The sequence below is a fragment of the Globicephala melas genome, chromosome 8, assembly GCF_963455315.2.
Source record: "Globicephala melas chromosome 8, mGloMel1.2, whole genome shotgun sequence".
Classification (NCBI taxonomy): Eukaryota; Metazoa; Chordata; class Mammalia; order Artiodactyla; family Delphinidae; genus Globicephala; species Globicephala melas.
The window spans coordinates 8,873,866-8,890,856 of NC_083321.1; the positions used below are offsets into that span (position 1 = coordinate 8,873,866).

Consider the following 16,991-nt stretch of genomic DNA (forward strand, 5'->3'; position numbering starts at 1 on the left):
GCTTCCTCTGGAAACCTTTACCCAAGAGCCACCAGGCTCGCACGCCCTCTCTTTCTGCGCTTGCGCCTGTCATAGTCCCGCCCCCAAATCCCGTGGACCTCTGCGAGATGCTATTTAAGTGTCTCTCGGTAGGCTTTCGGTCTCATTCTTCCACAGATTTCGGTAAGTGTGTGTGTTTGACTACACTTTAAAAAAAAAAAATGACCACGAGAACGTGTCCGCGCCTTGGCCTCTCTCAGTTGCATGTATTGGGTTCGTGGAGCAGGGGAGAGAAAAACATGGCCATGGCATTGAGGCCTTGAAGCGACAGGGGCTTTGTGAAGGACAACATGGCGATGGGGGGCGGTGCCGACGGGCCTCTCTGTGATGAGAGTCTTTTCACAGACCTGTACTGAGCTCCGTGAGGATAAGAAACTCTGAGGAGACAGGCCTTGCACGGCCGACGCAGTCTTAGCTCCGGAAAACAAAGCGTTTACGAGATAGCCTAGTGCTGACCTGATGTTCTTTTGTCTTCAGGGTTCGGGCGCGCGTCGAGCACTAAAGGATAGCAAAGAGTTCTCGTTACAGTAAGTGCTCGTGGCGTGCCTTTACCACCTTTATTTTTTTGGTTTAATTGTTGGGATATACGGAAGTCTACCGGGATGTGCTACGGGGATGATCTCAAAAGTTGAACTCTCTCTTTCTGATGAATTAGTGGAGAAAACATAAAAATTCTGAGTAGCACTGTTTGTGGCCAATGTTTGGGCTCTTTAGCCCTGAGGTGTTAAGGGACTGACGTGGGACAGTTAGGCTACGAGACGTAAAAGTGAAGGGTGTTCTTTTTTTTTTCCCCAGATGTGGTTTAAATCAAAAGACCTTATGGGTGGGACGATGGGACAAGACCCGTCCCTGTGTGGACCAAGCATTATGGCGATGCTCCAGGTGGGTATACGATGCTTTATGCAATTACGGGTAGGGGCACAGAATCTGGATGGGACTTGCTGCTTCAGATTGCGCTGGCCACTCCATGATGAACGTAAAATGACAAGCATATGCCTGAACTCAAAAGTGATGTCATCTTACTTCTGAGAAGTGGGCCCCAAATACTCAAGGGCCTTGAATGGCTATTCTTAGGTACATATAATGCCTCCCTTTTCTGTCTCCAGCATCTCATCGCCAATCCTAAGGAATTCAGCTGCCTCCCAGGGTGAATGCAGGTAATTTTGCAAATGGGGGGGTTAGGGTGTAGTCTGTCTGGTGTTCCCTACAACCAGGAGAGCAAATGGTCAGTGGAGCAGTGTTGCCTTTTTGCTCCTTCCAGCTTGTTCCTCTTGGAATGATTTTCCTGGGGAGGGAGATGGCAGCCCAGCAAGCAGCACAGTTGGTTCTTGTGATGGTGTGCTCTTCCCTCACCCACATGTCACTGTCAGATGATTTGAGTGGTAATGCTGATTCTCCATGAGGTGCGACATTTAATAGCATGTTAGAGTTCTGATGGCAGTTCCTGTTAATGAAGACATTTTATTCCATCCTAGTGTTTTGAAATAACCATTTGCTGCCCTTTTGCAGGTTGTCCTCATGGTGATGTATACATCTGTCTTACAGTAAGTTACTTTTTCCAATGTTGTAAGTTAGGTTATATGTGAGCCTTGATAACTCTCGGGGGGGGGGTTGTTGTAAAAGCCCTGATTGATCCGTGTAACTTTTTGGTTTCTTTTGTTCCTTATAGTGATGTTTCTTGATCTTTTATCTTTCCTTTTTTTTAATATTTACTTCTTTATTTGGCTGTGTCAGGTCCTAGTTGTGGCACGCAGGCTCTAGAGCCCTCGGGCTTAGTTGCCCCGCGGCATGTGGGATCTCAGTTCCCCTACCAGGGATCAAACCATTGTCCCCTGCATTGGAAGGCAGATTCTCAACACTGGACCACCAGGGAAGTCCCTTATTTTATCTTTCTTGATTTCCTAGATGCCTCTTGATCTGCTCAGGGTCAAACTCCTGGAGAGAGTTGAGAATCGTGAGTACTGGTAACCTTTCTGGTTGTAGCTTGTTTCCAGTGCCAGTGAGGAGAGCAAGCATTCTGTCTTACTCCTGTTCTAGCCCCAGAGCCAGTAATGGTGAACCCACTGGGGCTAACGGGGAGAGGGGATGAAAGCTTGTTCCATAAGGAAGTGTCTGAGGTGCAGCAAATGCCTGCGGATATCACTTGCTTAGCTTTTCTTGGTTTATCCATTAACCCTAGCTAGAATAATTCTGGCTATGTTGCTAATTACATGACATTCTCATTCAGGAGCAGCTTGTTCCTTGTTCCTGTATTACTCCTGGAAAGCCTCCCGCGTTGAAAGGTTAGTTGATTAATGTCTGTATGGCATATATCACCAAGTAAGCAGTTTCTATGATGAATCAGACTAGCTCACTATGACTTAAATAATGAGAAGACCTGAACATCTGAGAAACTGGAGAAGACAGCAGTGGGATACTGTCTGTAAGGAACTTGTATCACTCACAGCTTCATCCTTCCCTAGGTACCATTGCCAGTTACCTGCTTGTTTGCTCAAAGGTGAGTGTTTTTCATATGCGTTGGTGCACACAGCGTATTGAGTAGAAAGAAATGCCTTTTTCGGCATGTCTGTATGATGACTTACCTGGAATCTCGTTCGGCTGACGATTTGCTGTTGAGACTCGGAAATCTGATTTTCTAGGAACCATAGCTTAGGTGGGAACAACTTTTAATGCAGGAATTAAGCTTACTGATTCAGTCTTGTTTTTGTTTTAGGTCCAACTCCTTGTCTGGAGCCTGAGAATGAATTGAGGTAAATCTGTCATCTGTGGCTACTATATAGAATTTGCCAGGGTTTCTTGTGGCACTTTGGATAGCTGTGCAGACATTACTTGTTTAATCCAAAGTTTGTCTTTGGCCATTTGTGAACCACCTGTGACAGATTTCCACTCACCAGTGATGAGTTCAGTACCGCCCCAGTCTGATCACTATGACTGAAAGGTATTTTCTGAGCTGTGAGTTTGCCTTGGAGTGAAAGGTGACAATAGTGGGAAGTTGGGTGGGCTTTATAGCCAATAGGAAGCTTTGTGGACTAGGTGGTGGTTTCTATCAAAATGTCTGTTGAGACCTACATAGATGTGCCTTTTGTCTCGGGGTGGTTTAGAGACTTAGTTCCCAATCGTTCTTTCGCAGGGGAAAGGAGTAAGCCATATTTCTGTTCAACTCCAGTCTGAAGTTAAGAGGTGAGTAAATGTAAGCACAAGGTGGGTCAAGTTAAAATTTCCCAGTGAAGAAATACTCACATGTCTTACTTCCTGTCCTAGTCCCAGAGCCTGTAAAGGTGAACCCACTGGGGCTGGCTGGGGGAGAAGAGGAAAGCTTGTTCCAGAAGGAACTGTCTGAGGGATCATAAGAATTTCTAAACAAGGCAAAGGAGGGAATAAATTACTGGTTGAAAATCGGTTGTGTTTTTTTTTTCCTTCAGGTCTGAAGAAAGAACAAAGCACACATAATGGTAAGTATCTATTCATGTACTTAACGTTACATATTTAATAGACTAACCATGATAAATAGAAAAGTATCTGGAAGCAGTCCTTTTAATGTTAGCTGGTTTAAAGGATAGCCCTTCTAAACCCATGTGGTATATACTTTTCCATATGGTAAGAAAACTCAACTTTTTTTATTTTTCTCTACAGGAGTCCAACTCTCAAAGGATATCAAAAATGGAATTTTCTTATACAACCTACCTGTTCAAATTAGCATACAATCATTTTAGCCTTTCTAAATAAAACTTTTTGTTTTTTTAAACCTTCACTGATTGCTGTGTTTGAGTGGGTCTAGCTGGACAGAAGGAAATAATCCCAGAAAGATTGTTACTGGCTTTACCCTGTTTAAGCTTGGCAGTTTGCCTGATGCTGAATTGTCTAACCCAGGGAACCATTCAGGGAGCCTCCTTACACCTTTAAGGAGTTTTTCCTTTTCTCTGTACTTAGCTGAGGAGTTCTATATGAATGTTTGCTGGGTTTGGGTGACCCTTTAACCTTTAGCTGTGCCCTAAAACTTTATACTAGACTTTTCTCAATAAAATACGTTTTGTGTCAGAAGTATAGTAAAGTAAAAGGCAATTTAACTGAAAGAAAATGCATTTTTGCTAATTCAGTCGTAGCCATACAGTAATAAGAATGGTGAACGTAGTAATTATAGCCACAAGAATGAAAGGGTTGGTCCAAGTAAGAGAAGGCACACCGAGGAAGCCTGGGGAAGCACCTGTATTTAAAGGTGGGAGGAACAGCAGAGGACAGACCCAGAATGAGGCACTGCAAGCAGTAAGAGAGCCTGCAGTGCTGACCTGTAAACCTGAGGGAAGAGAGCACCATGAGAGGTGTTTGGTAGATAATGAAGCCTTCCTCAAGCAATGTTTTCACTGTGTGGCAAATAGGAATTCAAATTAAGGCCCGGCTACTTAAGAGATGAAAGAAATGAGTCTGGGACAATCTGGAGAAATGGGGGAGAGCTCCAAAATGAGGGGGACCCTCATAGTCCTTCCATACAGTGATGACTCAGTCTATGATATTTCTAGCCTGGACTTCTGCAACCTGCTCCTGAACTGATAACCAGTCAGACATTCAGACCTTGATTCCATGTTGTTCCTCTCCAGTCTCCCCACTTCAGTAAGTGTCAGCAGTGCCAACGTGTTGCTCCATCCCAAACCTAGCAGTGTATTTGCTGGGAGAGCCAAGGCCCTGCTCTTGGCTTTTGCTGACTGATGTTTGGTTACATTCTAGAGGAAGAGGAGGAGGCAGAATGAGAGCCAACAAACAAGGTTATTTGAAATAGCAGAGTGGTTCTCAACCAGGGGTGATTTTGCCCCCTGGGGAACATTAAAAAATGTCTGGAGACACTTCTGGTTGTCACAGTGTTTTGTGGGGGGTGGTGGGTAGGCTATACTACTACCTAGTGGGTAGAGGCCAAGGATGCTGCTAAACACCCTACAATTAATAGGACAGCTCCCCAACTCCCCAAACAAAATGTCAATAGTGCTGAGTTTTCAGGCACCCTGAGATAAACGCCGGAAAGAATAGGAGTCGGGCTTCCCTGGTGGCGCAGTGGTTTTAAGAATCCTGCCAATGCAGGGGACACGGGTTCAAGTCCTGGTCCGGGATGCCACGGAGCAAGTAAGCCCGTGAGCCTAGAGCCCGTGCTCTGCAACAAGAGAAGCCACCACAATGAGAAGCCCGAGCACGGCAACGGCAACGAAAAGTAGCCCCTGCTCGCCGCAACTAGAGAAAGCCCGTGCGCCGAAACGAAGACCCAACGCAGCCAAAAAAAAAAGCTTGATCCCTGGTTGGGGAGCTATAATCTCACATGCCTCGCGGCCAAAAAACCAAAACATAAAACAAGCAATATTGTAACAAATTCAATAAAGACTTAAAAAAATGGTCCACATGGGCTTCCCATGGTGGCGCAGTGGTTGAGAGTCCACCTGCTGATGCAGGGGACACGGGTTCGTACCCCGGTCCGGGAAGATCCCACATGCCGCGGAGCGGCTGGGCCCGTGAGCCATGGCCGCTGAGCCTGCGTGTCCGGAGCCTGTGCTCCGCAACGGGAGAGGCCACAACAGTGAGAGGCCCGCGTACCGAAAAAAATAAAAAATAAAAAAATGAAAAATGGTCCACGTCAAAAATCTTTCTTTTTAAAATTTATTTATTTTTGGCTGCGTTGGGTTTTAATTGCTGCGTGTGGGCCTTCTCTAGTTGCGGCGAGCGGGGCTACTCTTCATTGTGGTGCGTGGGCTCCTCATGCAGTGGCTTCTCGTTGTGGAGCACGGGCTCTAGGCACGCGGGCTTCAGTAGTTGTGTCTCGGGCTCTAGAGCTCAGGCTCAGTAGTTGTGGCTCATGGGCTTAGTTGCTCCGCAGCATGTGGGATCTTCCCAGACCGGGGCTCGAACCTGTGTCCCCTGCATTGGCAGGCGGATTCTTAACCACTGCGCCACCAGGGAAGTCCACGTCAAAAAAAATCTTTAAAAAAAAATTACATCACCTAACCTGCTGTGCCTCAGTTTCTCCATCTGTAAAAGAGGGAAGATTATAGTACTACTTATTCAATTAATGTTGTTAATACATATAAAGCACCTGGAATCGTGCATGAAACCATAGACTAGTCAGGCTGGGAATCAGTCATCACCAGGTGACGGATGGGAGGGAAAGCCAGGGCACCGGATAAGATCATTTCAGCAGAGAGTGTAAATAGGAGCAGACATTTTGAATTCTTAGGAGCCAGGGAGCTAATACTAATCAGCAAAGAGGGTAGGGTTGGTGATCAAGAGGTCAGCTGGGCCCTCTTTTCTGGCCCGACTCCAACCCAGAGTTGCCACACGGGGATGCAGGCCCAGAGGAGCCAGTCTTTAAGTCCGGGAGCCGAGGCTATCTCTCTGTGGGCCTGCCTACAGGGCCTTCCAGGACCTCCAGATCCTGTTCCTCCAGTTGATGTGGCCTCTTTTTAGGTGTTTGGATGCCTTCAGACAGGTCCTCCTATCTTTTCGGGGCTGTGGTTGTTAACTTGTAGGTTAGTGAACAGGCTTTAGGGGGCTCTAAGAATCTCCTCGGAAATTGTATGCAAAATTGTATAAGGCAACTATGCATTTATTTGGGAAAAGCTTCAACAGATTCTCAGAAGGGTTGGGTGATACAATAAAAATTAAACACCTCTTCAGACTGACCAAGCATTTCTTCAACCTGCTTCATATTATGTTGGTTTTTAAGTTTATAACATCTTCCTCTCAAGAGCACCAAAAAAAAGTCTAAAATTGTTCAATTAATTTACAAATATGGGGGACTTCCCTGGCGGTCCAGTGGTTAAGACTACAAGCTTCCACTGTAGATGCGGCCAAAAAAAAAAAGAGTTAAAAGGGGGTTGTAAATTGGGAAGAGTTGTTGTTATAAACCTTTGAACACTACTTGACAATTTATACCATTTTCATGAAAATAAAACATTAACTTACAAAAGTTAAATGCACCCACATGGAAAGAATATTCCCTTGGCCTTGCTTTGCTTGTTATCAAAGCCAGTGACTTTTTGTGACTTCTTCCACTTCTCTCCATCTCTGCCACCACAGCCACCCCAACCCCACCCCCTAAGCCAGTTTCATCTCTTGCCTGGAGGATCACAGGAGCCTTCTCTCACTTTTCCCCAGTAAACCTTAAACATCATGAAGGCAAGGTCCATGTCTGATTTTGCTCATCATTGTAGGGTATCTGCTCAAAAAGCATAAACAAATGGACAAATGGCCTCCCAGTGAATAAATAGATCTCCAAGTTCCTGTGGAGTCCTCACTATCAGCCTCCTGTACCCACGCAGCAAGAGGCGGGAGTCACAGTAGAAGAGAGTGACAGAGCTCTCCCCACTTGCCTTTGCTTCACAGGAGGACCTGACAGCTGAGACCCGACAGGGAAAAGCCCGCCAAGAGATCTGTGCACTCAGGATGCTTGGCTGCAGCCTGCCTGGACAGACTGAAGCCTGCTCCACCAGGGGGCTGTGGCCTGCCCCAGGTTGGGTCTTGCAGAGTTTAGAGAAGGTTAGAATTGAAAGAAACTGAATTTTGCTTTTGTTTTTGCTTCTGTATTAGTTGTTTGTTTGTTTTGTTTTGTTTTTTATTGCTTGGTGGCTTAAAACAAAAAAATATATTATCTTACAGTTTTGGAGGTCAGAAGTCCTAAATGGGTCTCAATGGGCTAAAATCAAGGTGTGTTAACAGAGCTGCATTTCTTTCTAGAGGCTCCTGCCTTTTCTAGCTTCTAGAGGCCACCTCCATTCCTTGACTGATGACTCCCTTCCATCTTCAAAGCCAGTGACGGCTCATCAGATCATCACTCTGACACTGAGTCTCCTGTCTCCCTCTGTGATCTTTGTGATTACGTACATGGAGCCCACCAGATAATCCAGAATGATCTCTCCTTCTCAAAACGCTTAATTTAATCATATCTGCAAAGTACACTTTGCCTGCCATGTAAGGTAACATAATGAGAGATTCTACGAATTAGGATATGGGCATGTAGGGGCATTATTCTGCCTACCACATCTCCTTAATTTGGCCCCTCCCTGGAGATTCTGGATTTATTTTGGGAGCTTGTAGAAACTGCTTCTGTTTATTCACAGGGACACATTGTAAGAAACCATATTCTCTAAAATCATAGATTATCAGACTTTGCTAGTTGAAATCATATCAGTGAGAATAGAACATCCCACTCTTGCCTGAAGGATCTCAGCCAGGCCGGTCACTTTGACACATAAACAGCTGTAGAGCTCAGTTAAGGGGGTTTCGAACAGAACGTTCCGCGTTCAGATTAACACAGTGTCCAAGCAAACAGGACTTCAAGTCCCGTTCTCAGCCAGAGTCTGACATTAATCCCTTTCATACAGCTGGGCTATGCTGTGAGCCTCTAAAGTACCGCTTCTTTTAGATTTGACCTACATTGCCTCACCCCTACTCCCACCGCAGGTTCCTGGGTTTATGAATCAGGCGGCTCCGAAATGTCTTTCTCAGGCCATCTTTTCTCCGCTGTGGGGCCGACGGGTGATGGATGGTACAAAGGGCAAGATGTAAGTGGGGTGGGGGTGGATGTTACAAGCCGAGGAGGCGGGAGGGGCAGAAGGGAGCCGGGAGCCCCAGGATGAGAGGGGAACACAGGCTATAAGCCAACTTCCACTGTCACCTCTGGGCCGAGAGCAGCGTGTCCTCAGTTCTCACAACCACCGCTTAAATGCAGGTTATTAATTCCTCCATTTAAAAGAGGAGAAGACGGGAGCCTAAGCAACATGCCTCGAGCCACCAAATCAGGAACTGGCAAGCATGGATTCCAACTCGGTTCTTTGAACTCCGAAGTCTGTGCTCGGGAACCGCGGCCTTTCCAAGTAAATGTCCGGGAGAAGGGCCCCGCCCTGCATCTTCTTCCACAGACTAACGAACACCACCGCCCTGCCGCCCCCAGGGAGCGCCTAAAAGCCTTAAGGCTGGAGACGGACGCCACAGTCTCTGAGCAAAGGTACGACGCGGCCATTGATATCACGTCTAGTTATGTGGACCAATCCCCAGAAAGTGAAAGAGCAGAGGGGCGGGTTTATGCAAAACACACAGCGCTTGAGCAGGAAGGCGAAGCAGTAAAAACCTTATTTAAGGTCTACTTCCAAAAATTTAGTTATCATTATGAAGCAAAAATAATGAAGAATTGGTTTTAAGCAAGATCACACATTAAGAAAAGTCTAATGATGAAGCCATAAAAGTCACCACAACCGTAAAAGCTATAGCAAGAGTAACGCTGGCCAGCAGTGAAACTTACCAGTATCGCTTCTCGGCCTTTTGGCTAAGATCAAGTGTAGTATCTGTTCTTATCAGTTTAATATCTGATACGTCCTCTATCCGAGGACAATATATTAAATGGATTTTTGGAATTAGGAGATGGAATAGGAGCTTGCTCCGTCCACTCCACGCATCGACCTGGTATTGCAGTACTTCCAGGAACGGTGCACTCCCCTTCGGGGGAAACTTTTGGTTGTCAAAAAAAAGAATATAATTATTCAAGTATTTTGCTGTTTAGAATACAGGAAAACTTTATCATGAAGGTTAAAGTTTCCTCATTTACTTGTCTTATCTAGTTGTTATAGGATCTATTTGCAAGTGGAAGTTTATGATTCGTATAGTTCTGTACTAAATAACACATACGCTTCATTTAAGCTTGGGTTATGCGCTATTTTCCGTATGTCCGTTAGCTGCTGTGCAAAACATGAAATCGGTGATACTGTTTGAAGTCCCTTCGGCAAAAACTCTTAAGTTCTCCGAAAAATACGAGAAAACCAACAAAATGTGCATAGTTACAAGAATTCTGAGCTGCTTTTTTTTTTTTTCTTCTGAGAACTCATAAGTGTTCATGAGAGATTTTGTTTCGCGTGCCATGAAGTGTATTGCAGGAAACCCGTGTAGTCCCACCATCATGAGACAACTGCGATTATTCTTTTAACTGTTTTCGGTGCTTCCGTCATTGCAGTAGTATAAATCTACCGCCGCTGACGCGGGTTTGAGTCTTAATCCGCGCAGATCTCCCCACAAACATTTCGTTTTAACGCCGCAACTGTTGAATCGCGTCGCCTGTAGTTCGTACTCCATAGCAAGAGCAACTACGGCGATGAGAAGGCCGCACACCACCTTCACAACAAAGAATAATTCTCGCTCGCCGTCCGCGTGCAGGAGTGGAGATGCAACGCAATCAAAAATAAAGGAAGTATTTAAAAAGCCATCAGAAAGAATAGTAAGTACTCCAGTAAGTTCCGTACAAAATGGAGGAATCCGAGCACCGACTTTTGGTCTGGATTGAACTAGATTGAGAGTGTTCTTTTCTCGGTAATGCAAAGCCAAGAGCAAGGGTGAAGTGTTACTCTCCGCACTCCTACCGCCAGTTCTCTACCGGAGTCGAAAATAAAGATTGCTTCTCTCTTCAGGAGTCAAATCCGCCGGGCCACAGTGGGGTGCTTTATTCTTACAGACGTAGTTTAAAACAGCAAAATTTCTGAAAGGCTTTGATTTCAGGAAACAACACTTCTCCGTACGTCACTCCAGAAAGGGAGTCGTTGTTATTTCGTAAGTTGCATTTTATTCTGAGGAGAAGTGTTAATTCTGCAGTTTTTTCACTGTGAGTTGATTTTTACGATCACCAAACCTCAACGTGAGGGAGAGCAATGCCCTACCTTACTTTTCCAAAAGGATATACGTATACTTAAGAGTGTCTCTTCGTTTTCCCAAACACTATTCGTGTTGTTTTCTCCTTCTTTAATTATTTTTCTTTTACGCTGCTTTGGGTTTTCCTTGCTGCACGCAGGTTTTTATCCGTTGCTGCGAGCGGCAACTACTCTTCGTTGTGGTGCGGGGCCTTCGCATTGCGCAGGTTTCTTTTGTTGCTGAGCACGGGCTTCAGGCGGCGGACTTCAGTAGTGGTGGCACGCGGACTCTAGAGCGCAGACTCAATAGTTGCGGCACACGAGCTTAGTTGCTCCATAGCCGGTAGGAATTTTCCCGGCGTAGGGTTCAAACCTGTGTCCCTGCATTGACAGGCGGTTGTTTGATTACTGTGCCACCACAGAAGTCCCCTTTTTGTCTTTTCATACTCGAAGTTGAAGCCCTCCGCTTCACTAGCGTTTCAATCATTTCTGAAATGGTCTCTTACCTTGTCTGGTACAGGAAATATTACATGATGCTTTGGGGTAGGGAAACGGACTACGGATGCCTAGACCCGGCATCGCGGTTCAGTTAGGATACGCTTCACTCGAAGTGTAAAATGGTCAAGTTACTGTTCAGATCTCCACAAGAAACATCTCCAGGTTTCTGGAGATGTAAAAGCGAAAGCAACTGGCGCGCAAAGGGATTTTTTTGTTTTTTTAACTGTTGCGGTTTAACTCCCGGAAACCGCATTCCACTGGGTCGGACTCCGCGCGCGCTGGTGACGCAGCTGCTGCGCCGGAAGTGCGAGCCGTAGGTTCCGGGACTCAGCTATGGCTGCTGCGGCAGCACGCTGGAATCACGTGTGGGTCGGCACCGACACCGGCATCCTGAAAGGTGGGGGGCGGGGGCGGGAACCAGGGGCGGGGGTCGCCGTTTGGGGACATTGGCGCGACTAACGTCCGTGTTCCACAGGCGTGAATCTTCAGCGCAAACAAGCGACCAACTTCACGCCGTCGGGACAGCCGCGGCGCGAGGAGGCGGTGAGCGCCCTGTGTTGGGGCGCGGGCGGCGAGACTCAGGTGCGCAGCCGCTGGCAGGCGGAGCGAGGGGCCTGGGGCACGGCCGCCTCCCTCTTCTCGCCATTCTGCCCTCCTCTGCTCGCAGATCCTGGTGGGCTGTGCGGATGGGACAGTGAAGCACTTCAGCACCGAGGAGGGCAGGTTCCAGGGTCAGAGGCACTGCTCCGGAGGGGAGGGCATATTCCGAGGCCTCGCCCAAGTCGACGGGTAAGACCGAGCCCCTTGCTGAAACGCTCAGGTCGTAGGGAGAGCTTTGAGGTTCCCGTAGGACGGCCGAATAATGGCGATCAACCTTGAGGTGACACGGGCCGGGTCTGCGTGACAGGGGCCTTTGTCCTGCCGAAGTTCATTCATTCCTATAACAGACATTAACTGAACACCTACTGGGTTGTATATAGGCATTGGGCGAAATGCAAGGGATTCAGGTCAACCAGACACAGTACCTGCCTTCATACAGTTTGCAGCCTCCAGGGTTTTTCTTTTGGCTCCATAATCTTTTGGATGACCCTGAGCCCGTCATTTAATAGTTTCGAGTGTTTTTCAGTGGGGGCTAACAACCACCAACAAGGTCGTGAAGCTCCCAAAGTAAAAGATAGGAAAGTGCTAGGTTGCAGGCCTAGCTTCCTTCCGAAGATGAAGAGAGAGGCTGTGAGCAGACTGTGTAGGTTTGGTGATGTTAATTCTGACAGGTGAGGTGGAGAAGGCTTTGTGGGGGTGAGAAGTTGGAACTGGCCCTTGAAGCATGGGTAGAATTTTGAAATGTGGAGAAAGGAATAAGGGCATTCTAGAAAGAAGCTCCTGCCTGAGCAGAGGCCAAGGATTGGTGTTAGGCTACAGGGTACATCACAAGGACGATAAATAGCATTTGAAGGTTGAAGCTGAGGCAACGTTTTTCCTTTTTATTTTTTTTCCTATTATTTGTGAGGAAGCATTTTAATATGAGATAGGCAAGGTAGGTTGGGACTAAAGGTAAAGGGCTTTAAGTGCCAGGCCGAGAGATCTGCACTTCTGTAGGTGGTGGGGAGTTACTGGTTTTTGAGCAGGAAATGCTGCGGTCAGAGCTATGAGCTTGCAGGAATGTGGAGGATGGATTGGAGAGAAAGCAGTTGGGAGACTTGCCACAGCCCAGGCAAGCCTAGAGCCTGAACCGAGTTGGGAAGGGTGGGCAGATATGAGAAAGAGTATAAGCTTGAACTGTACCGATACTGGGGAGAGACTTGCTTGGGCTTCATGGGATGCATACTTTGAGGGAGAGATTGGAACCCCGAACAGGGAACTTGAGAGAAGAAGCTGGTGTTTGGTTTTGGCCGAACACTAAATCCAGAACAGTCCCATTTCAGTCCTTTCAGAGCTACTGATCCTTACCTCTGGTGACTGACTCAAGGTTCAGAAAGACTAGCAGGGCCAGGTGCCCCAGACGTAGCTGTGGAATAGCAAAGGCTGTCTGTTTTGGAGTATCAGACTTGATTTCCAGCTCTGGTGCTGACATTTATAGCTGAGTGGCAAATCTTTTAATTTCTCAGAGCTTCAGCTTCCTCACTTATGAGACTGGTAAACCCTTACCTTGTTGAGGAAATTAAGTAAGAGCCATCAAGCCCTGCCCAGACCCGAGTAACCTAGAGGCTTTCTTAAGAGCAGGACTGGTATGGGACCTCCCTGGTGGCACAGTGGATAGGACTTGATGCTCACAGGACGTTCAGGCCTGTGTGCAGGAGGCCAGGGTTCAATCCCTGGTCGGGGAGCTAGACCCCACGTGCATGCCTCAACTGGCAGTTCACATGCCTCAACTAAGGAGCCTGCGAACTGCAACTAAGGAGCCCGCCTGCTGCAACTAAGACCCGGGGCAACCAAATAAATAAATATTTTTTAAAAAAGGAACAGGGCTGGTAGGAGGGAGTCTAGTTCATATGAATTTGGGCGTGGGTCGACTGGGGCCAGAGAACAACCCTGCTCCTTTTTTTAACCCTGAGTCTATCCTCCCTTTGCCGGCAGCACCCTCATCACATGTGTGGATTCTGGGATTCTTCGAGTCTGGCATGACAATGACAAGGAGGCATCCTCTGACCCTGTGAGGCTCCCCTGGCCTGATCCTGATGGTTGGGGGAGGTGGGGCCCAGGGTAGGAGCCAGATGAAGGCTTTGCGGGAGGGAGGAGGGTAAAGATCTGGAACCGACTCTCATCTCCCCTCTCATCTTCCATTCTTTTCAGCTCTTGGAACTCAGAGTGGGCCCTGGGGTGTGTAGGATGCGCCAAGACCCAGCGCGCCCCCACATGGTTGCCACAGGTGGGAAGGAGAATGCTCTGAAGGTGTGGGACCTGCAGGGCTCTGAGGAGCCTGTGTTCAGGGCCAAGAACGTGAGTGATGGGGGGTGGGGAGGTGATGGGGGGCAGGGAGGGGCTGGTTCCGAGGTCCAGGGAGTCTGAGGCCACTATGTCAGAGACCAGCTGGGCTTTAGGGGACAATGGTAGAAGGCAGGAGGAAGGGGCACACTGAGCCCTCCACAGCCCTGTCCCCCATCTACCCACCCTACCAGGTACGGAATGATTGGCTCGACCTGCGGGTTCCCATCTGGGACCAGGACATACAGTTCCTCCCTGAGTCACAGAAGCTCGTCACCTGTACAGGGTACCACCAGGTGAGGCACCACCCCACCCCTATCTCTTTCTGGGCTTAAGCAGCCTCCTGGAGAAACAGCCTTGCTGTGCAGGCTCGGTCCCCACCATTCGGCACAGCCGCCCTGCTTGCCATCCTTCTTCCATCCCTGAGCTCCCAGAAGAGGGACGACTTCCCCCGTCTGTTCCAGCCCAATGGCTGAGCCGGTGATCTTCTCTTACTACATTCTAGGAAGGAGTTCCCTGAACTGTGATTCTTCCTTTTCCTCCCACCTGGAAGAGAAAAGAAGGGAGTGTCCCCTTCATAGTAGAATCACATGGTTCAGGTGTCATGAGAAGACGTGAGCTGGGTATCAAGAGAACTGAGTTCTGGTCCTGATGCAGCCTCTGATTTGCTTTCGGACCCAAGCCTGACCCTCTACTAACTGGCCTCAGCTCCTCAGCTTTACAGGAAAGGTCCACATGGGGATCTTTTCAGTGGGTCTCTCTCTCTCTCTTTCCTTTTTTGACTGCCCTGCGCTGCATGCGGGATCTTAATTCCCCGACCAGGGATCAAACCTGTGTCCCCTACAGCGGAAGCACAGAGTCCTAACCACTGACTGCCAGGGAATTCCCAGCTGGTCTTATGTGAAGTTCTAAGACCCAGGCAGGCCTGGGTGGCTGTATTTGCCCTGTTTCCTTTGCTCCTACATATTGAAGTCTGCTATTGGTGAGACGCCTCTGCTCAGAACACATATGAGGGCTTCCCCTCTCTTCCCTGTTGAGACTTAACGTCTTTCTCTGCTTGAAATTCAGCAACTCTTGACAGTTGGACTGACTTGCTTTTCCATCCCAAGAGGGGAGTACGGGGGGATGGAATGCTCATGCATGCAGACCATGGGAATGCTGCCGCCTCCAGGCTGGGGGACCTCTCTCCTCAGCCCTGTATGTTCATGCTCCTTAGCAGCTGTCTCTCCTCTACCCCCCAACACACAGAGAAGAGGAGTGCATTTCAAATGGGAGTTTCTCTGAAAGAGTGGGTTGTAAACAAAGCAATATATGAGGAGGGAATGAAGATGTGGAGGAGCCGGAGGGCATCTGTGGAGTGCGGGTACTGTTGGTGATGCTTCAGCCTTCCTCCAGGTCCGTGTCTATGATCCAGCCTCCCCCCAGCGCAGGCCGGTCCTCGAGGCCACCTACGGAGAGTACCCACTGACAGCCATGACCCTCACTCCTGGGGGCAAGTGAGTGTTTAGAGGGCAAAGTGGGGCTTGGGAAGGACTCCAGGGGGCCCCTGCTGACCCCATGTGCCTCTGATCTCCTCAGTTCGGTGATTGTGGGGAACACTCATGGGCAGCTGGCAGAAATTGACCTTCGGCAGGGTGAGTGGACTAGGGAGCCTTGCGGAAGGGGAAGGGGTGGGGAGGAAGGGAGGATTCCCTCGGACGGGGTGCAGTGGAGCTGTTGAGCCCTCTTTCAGGTGCCAGATTGCCCGGGTTCAAATCCTGGTTCTGCCATAAGCTGTGTAACCTTAGACAAATTACTATGTCAATTCCGTGCCTTAGTTCCTTCACGTGAAAAATGCAGATATTAATGGTAATTGCCATCTCAGCATTATGTTAAACGAGGATTAAATGTTGAAACATAAAGTGATATGAACAGTAAACACTCAATAAATGGTTGTTGGCTGGCCAGCTAGCACTGATTCCTACCGCCTTCTCTAGGGCGCCTACTGGTCTGTCTGAAGGGGCTGGCGGGCAGCGTCCGAGGGTTGCAGTGCCACCCTTCAAAGCCCCTTCTAGCCTCCTGTGGCTTGGACAGAGTCTTGAGGGTACACAGGATCCGGAATCCACGGGGCCTGGACCATAAGGTGAGAGCCTGCTGCCTCCTGTTCCCCGGATTCATGTTTCTATTTCTGCAGGCTTGGCCCGTTAAGGTCCCTCATCTTTTGCAGGTTTACCTCAAATCTCAACTGAACTGCCTCCTGCTGTCAGGCAGGGATAACTGGGAGGTAAGCAGTTGGGTCTGGGAATGTGGGAGCTAAGGGCACAGGTGTGAGGACTTCCCTGTGAAGAGGAAAGGGAAGCAGCTGGAACTCAGACCTGGGACTGTCCATCCATCTGCCAAGTGTAGTCCTAAAAGAGTTACTGCCAAGGGTGAGATAGGCACATGGATGGACATGGTTTCCAGGAGCAGGAAATAAAAGGGGTGGTGCCTGGAGGAATTATTCCCCTTCCCTGTGGGTCTGACTCCTAAGCTCTTCTCCCACTCACCAGGATGAACCCCACGAGCCTCAAGAGCCCAACAAGGTGCCCTCAGAAGACACAGAGACAGATGAACTCTGGGCTTCCTTGGAGGCAGCTGCCAAGCGGAAACTCCCCGGTTTGGAGCAGTCCCAAGGCGCCCTCCAAACCAGACAGAGAAAGAAGAAGAGGCCTGGGTCCACCAGCTCCTGAAGAGCTTGTGCTCACGTTGTAAATAAACAGCTTAATACGTACCACGACCCTGAGCCTTTTGTGTTGGCAGAAAGGAAAGAGTGGCGGCTGCTCCCTGAGCTGGGGTGATGGGGCTATCTGCTGTCACAAAAGCAGGGCCGGGAGTCGGCGGGCTGGCGTGGGTGGAACCGAGTGCGGG

The 16,991-nt window shown here is 48.5% G+C and overlaps 1 protein-coding gene and 9 non-coding genes across 11 annotated transcripts; all 10 read left to right on the forward strand.

Annotated features, from left to right (window-relative positions):
• Positions 1-646: 646 nt before the first annotated feature.
• On the forward strand, positions 647-722 carry LOC115840711 (small nucleolar RNA SNORD26). Its single transcript, XR_004034549.1, has one exon. It is a non-coding gene; the product is annotated as a small nucleolar RNA SNORD26 (small nucleolar RNA).
• Positions 723-1,001: 279 nt separating this feature from the next.
• On the forward strand, positions 1,002-1,073 carry LOC115840710 (small nucleolar RNA SNORD27). The gene has a single exon (XR_004034548.1). It is a non-coding gene; the product is annotated as a small nucleolar RNA SNORD27 (small nucleolar RNA).
• Positions 1,074-1,404: 331 nt separating this feature from the next.
• Positions 1,405-1,479, forward strand: LOC115840709 (small nucleolar RNA SNORD28). The gene has a single exon (XR_004034547.2). It is a non-coding gene; the product is annotated as a small nucleolar RNA SNORD28 (small nucleolar RNA).
• A 554-nt stretch (positions 1,480-2,033) lies between these two features.
• Positions 2,034-2,160, forward strand: LOC115840715 (small nucleolar RNA SNORD22). The gene has a single exon (XR_004034553.1). It is a non-coding gene; the product is annotated as a small nucleolar RNA SNORD22 (small nucleolar RNA).
• Positions 2,161-2,366: 206 nt separating this feature from the next.
• Positions 2,367-2,433, forward strand: LOC115840708 (small nucleolar RNA SNORD29). Its single transcript, XR_004034546.1, has one exon. It is a non-coding gene; the product is annotated as a small nucleolar RNA SNORD29 (small nucleolar RNA).
• Positions 2,434-2,605: 172 nt separating this feature from the next.
• Positions 2,606-2,675, forward strand: LOC115840712 (small nucleolar RNA SNORD30). Its single transcript, XR_004034550.1, has one exon. It is a non-coding gene; the product is annotated as a small nucleolar RNA SNORD30 (small nucleolar RNA).
• Positions 2,676-2,925: 250 nt separating this feature from the next.
• On the forward strand, positions 2,926-2,994 carry LOC115840713 (small nucleolar RNA SNORD31). Its single transcript, XR_004034551.1, has one exon. It is a non-coding gene; the product is annotated as a small nucleolar RNA SNORD31 (small nucleolar RNA).
• Positions 2,995-3,258: 264 nt separating this feature from the next.
• Positions 3,259-3,384, forward strand: LOC115840714 (small nucleolar RNA SNORD22). The gene has a single exon (XR_004034552.1). It is a non-coding gene; the product is annotated as a small nucleolar RNA SNORD22 (small nucleolar RNA).
• Positions 3,385-9,317: 5,933 nt separating this feature from the next.
• LOC115840705 (U2 spliceosomal RNA) lies at positions 9,318-9,508 on the forward strand. The gene has a single exon (XR_004034544.1). It is a non-coding gene; the product is annotated as a U2 spliceosomal RNA (small nuclear RNA).
• A 1,954-nt stretch (positions 9,509-11,462) lies between these two features.
• WDR74 (WD repeat domain 74) lies at positions 11,463-16,849 on the forward strand. 2 transcript variants are annotated; one of them, XM_030833852.3, is made up of 11 exons: positions 11,463-11,580; positions 11,659-11,765; positions 11,851-11,972; positions 13,758-13,833; positions 13,974-14,120; positions 14,300-14,401; positions 15,501-15,601; positions 15,684-15,739; positions 16,082-16,227; positions 16,312-16,368; positions 16,634-16,849. In XM_030833852.3, exons 1-11 carry the CDS (start codon positions 11,517-11,519, stop codon positions 16,811-16,813), a joined length of 1,158 nt encoding a protein of 385 aa, XP_030689712.1. In that variant the 5' UTR covers positions 11,463-11,516; the 3' UTR covers positions 16,814-16,849. The 2 variants fall into 2 exon arrangements, with proteins under 2 accessions (XP_030689712.1, XP_069902207.1); XM_070046106.1 differs by having other exon boundaries at positions 11,527-11,546.
• The last annotated feature ends 142 nt before the right edge of the window (positions 16,850-16,991 follow it).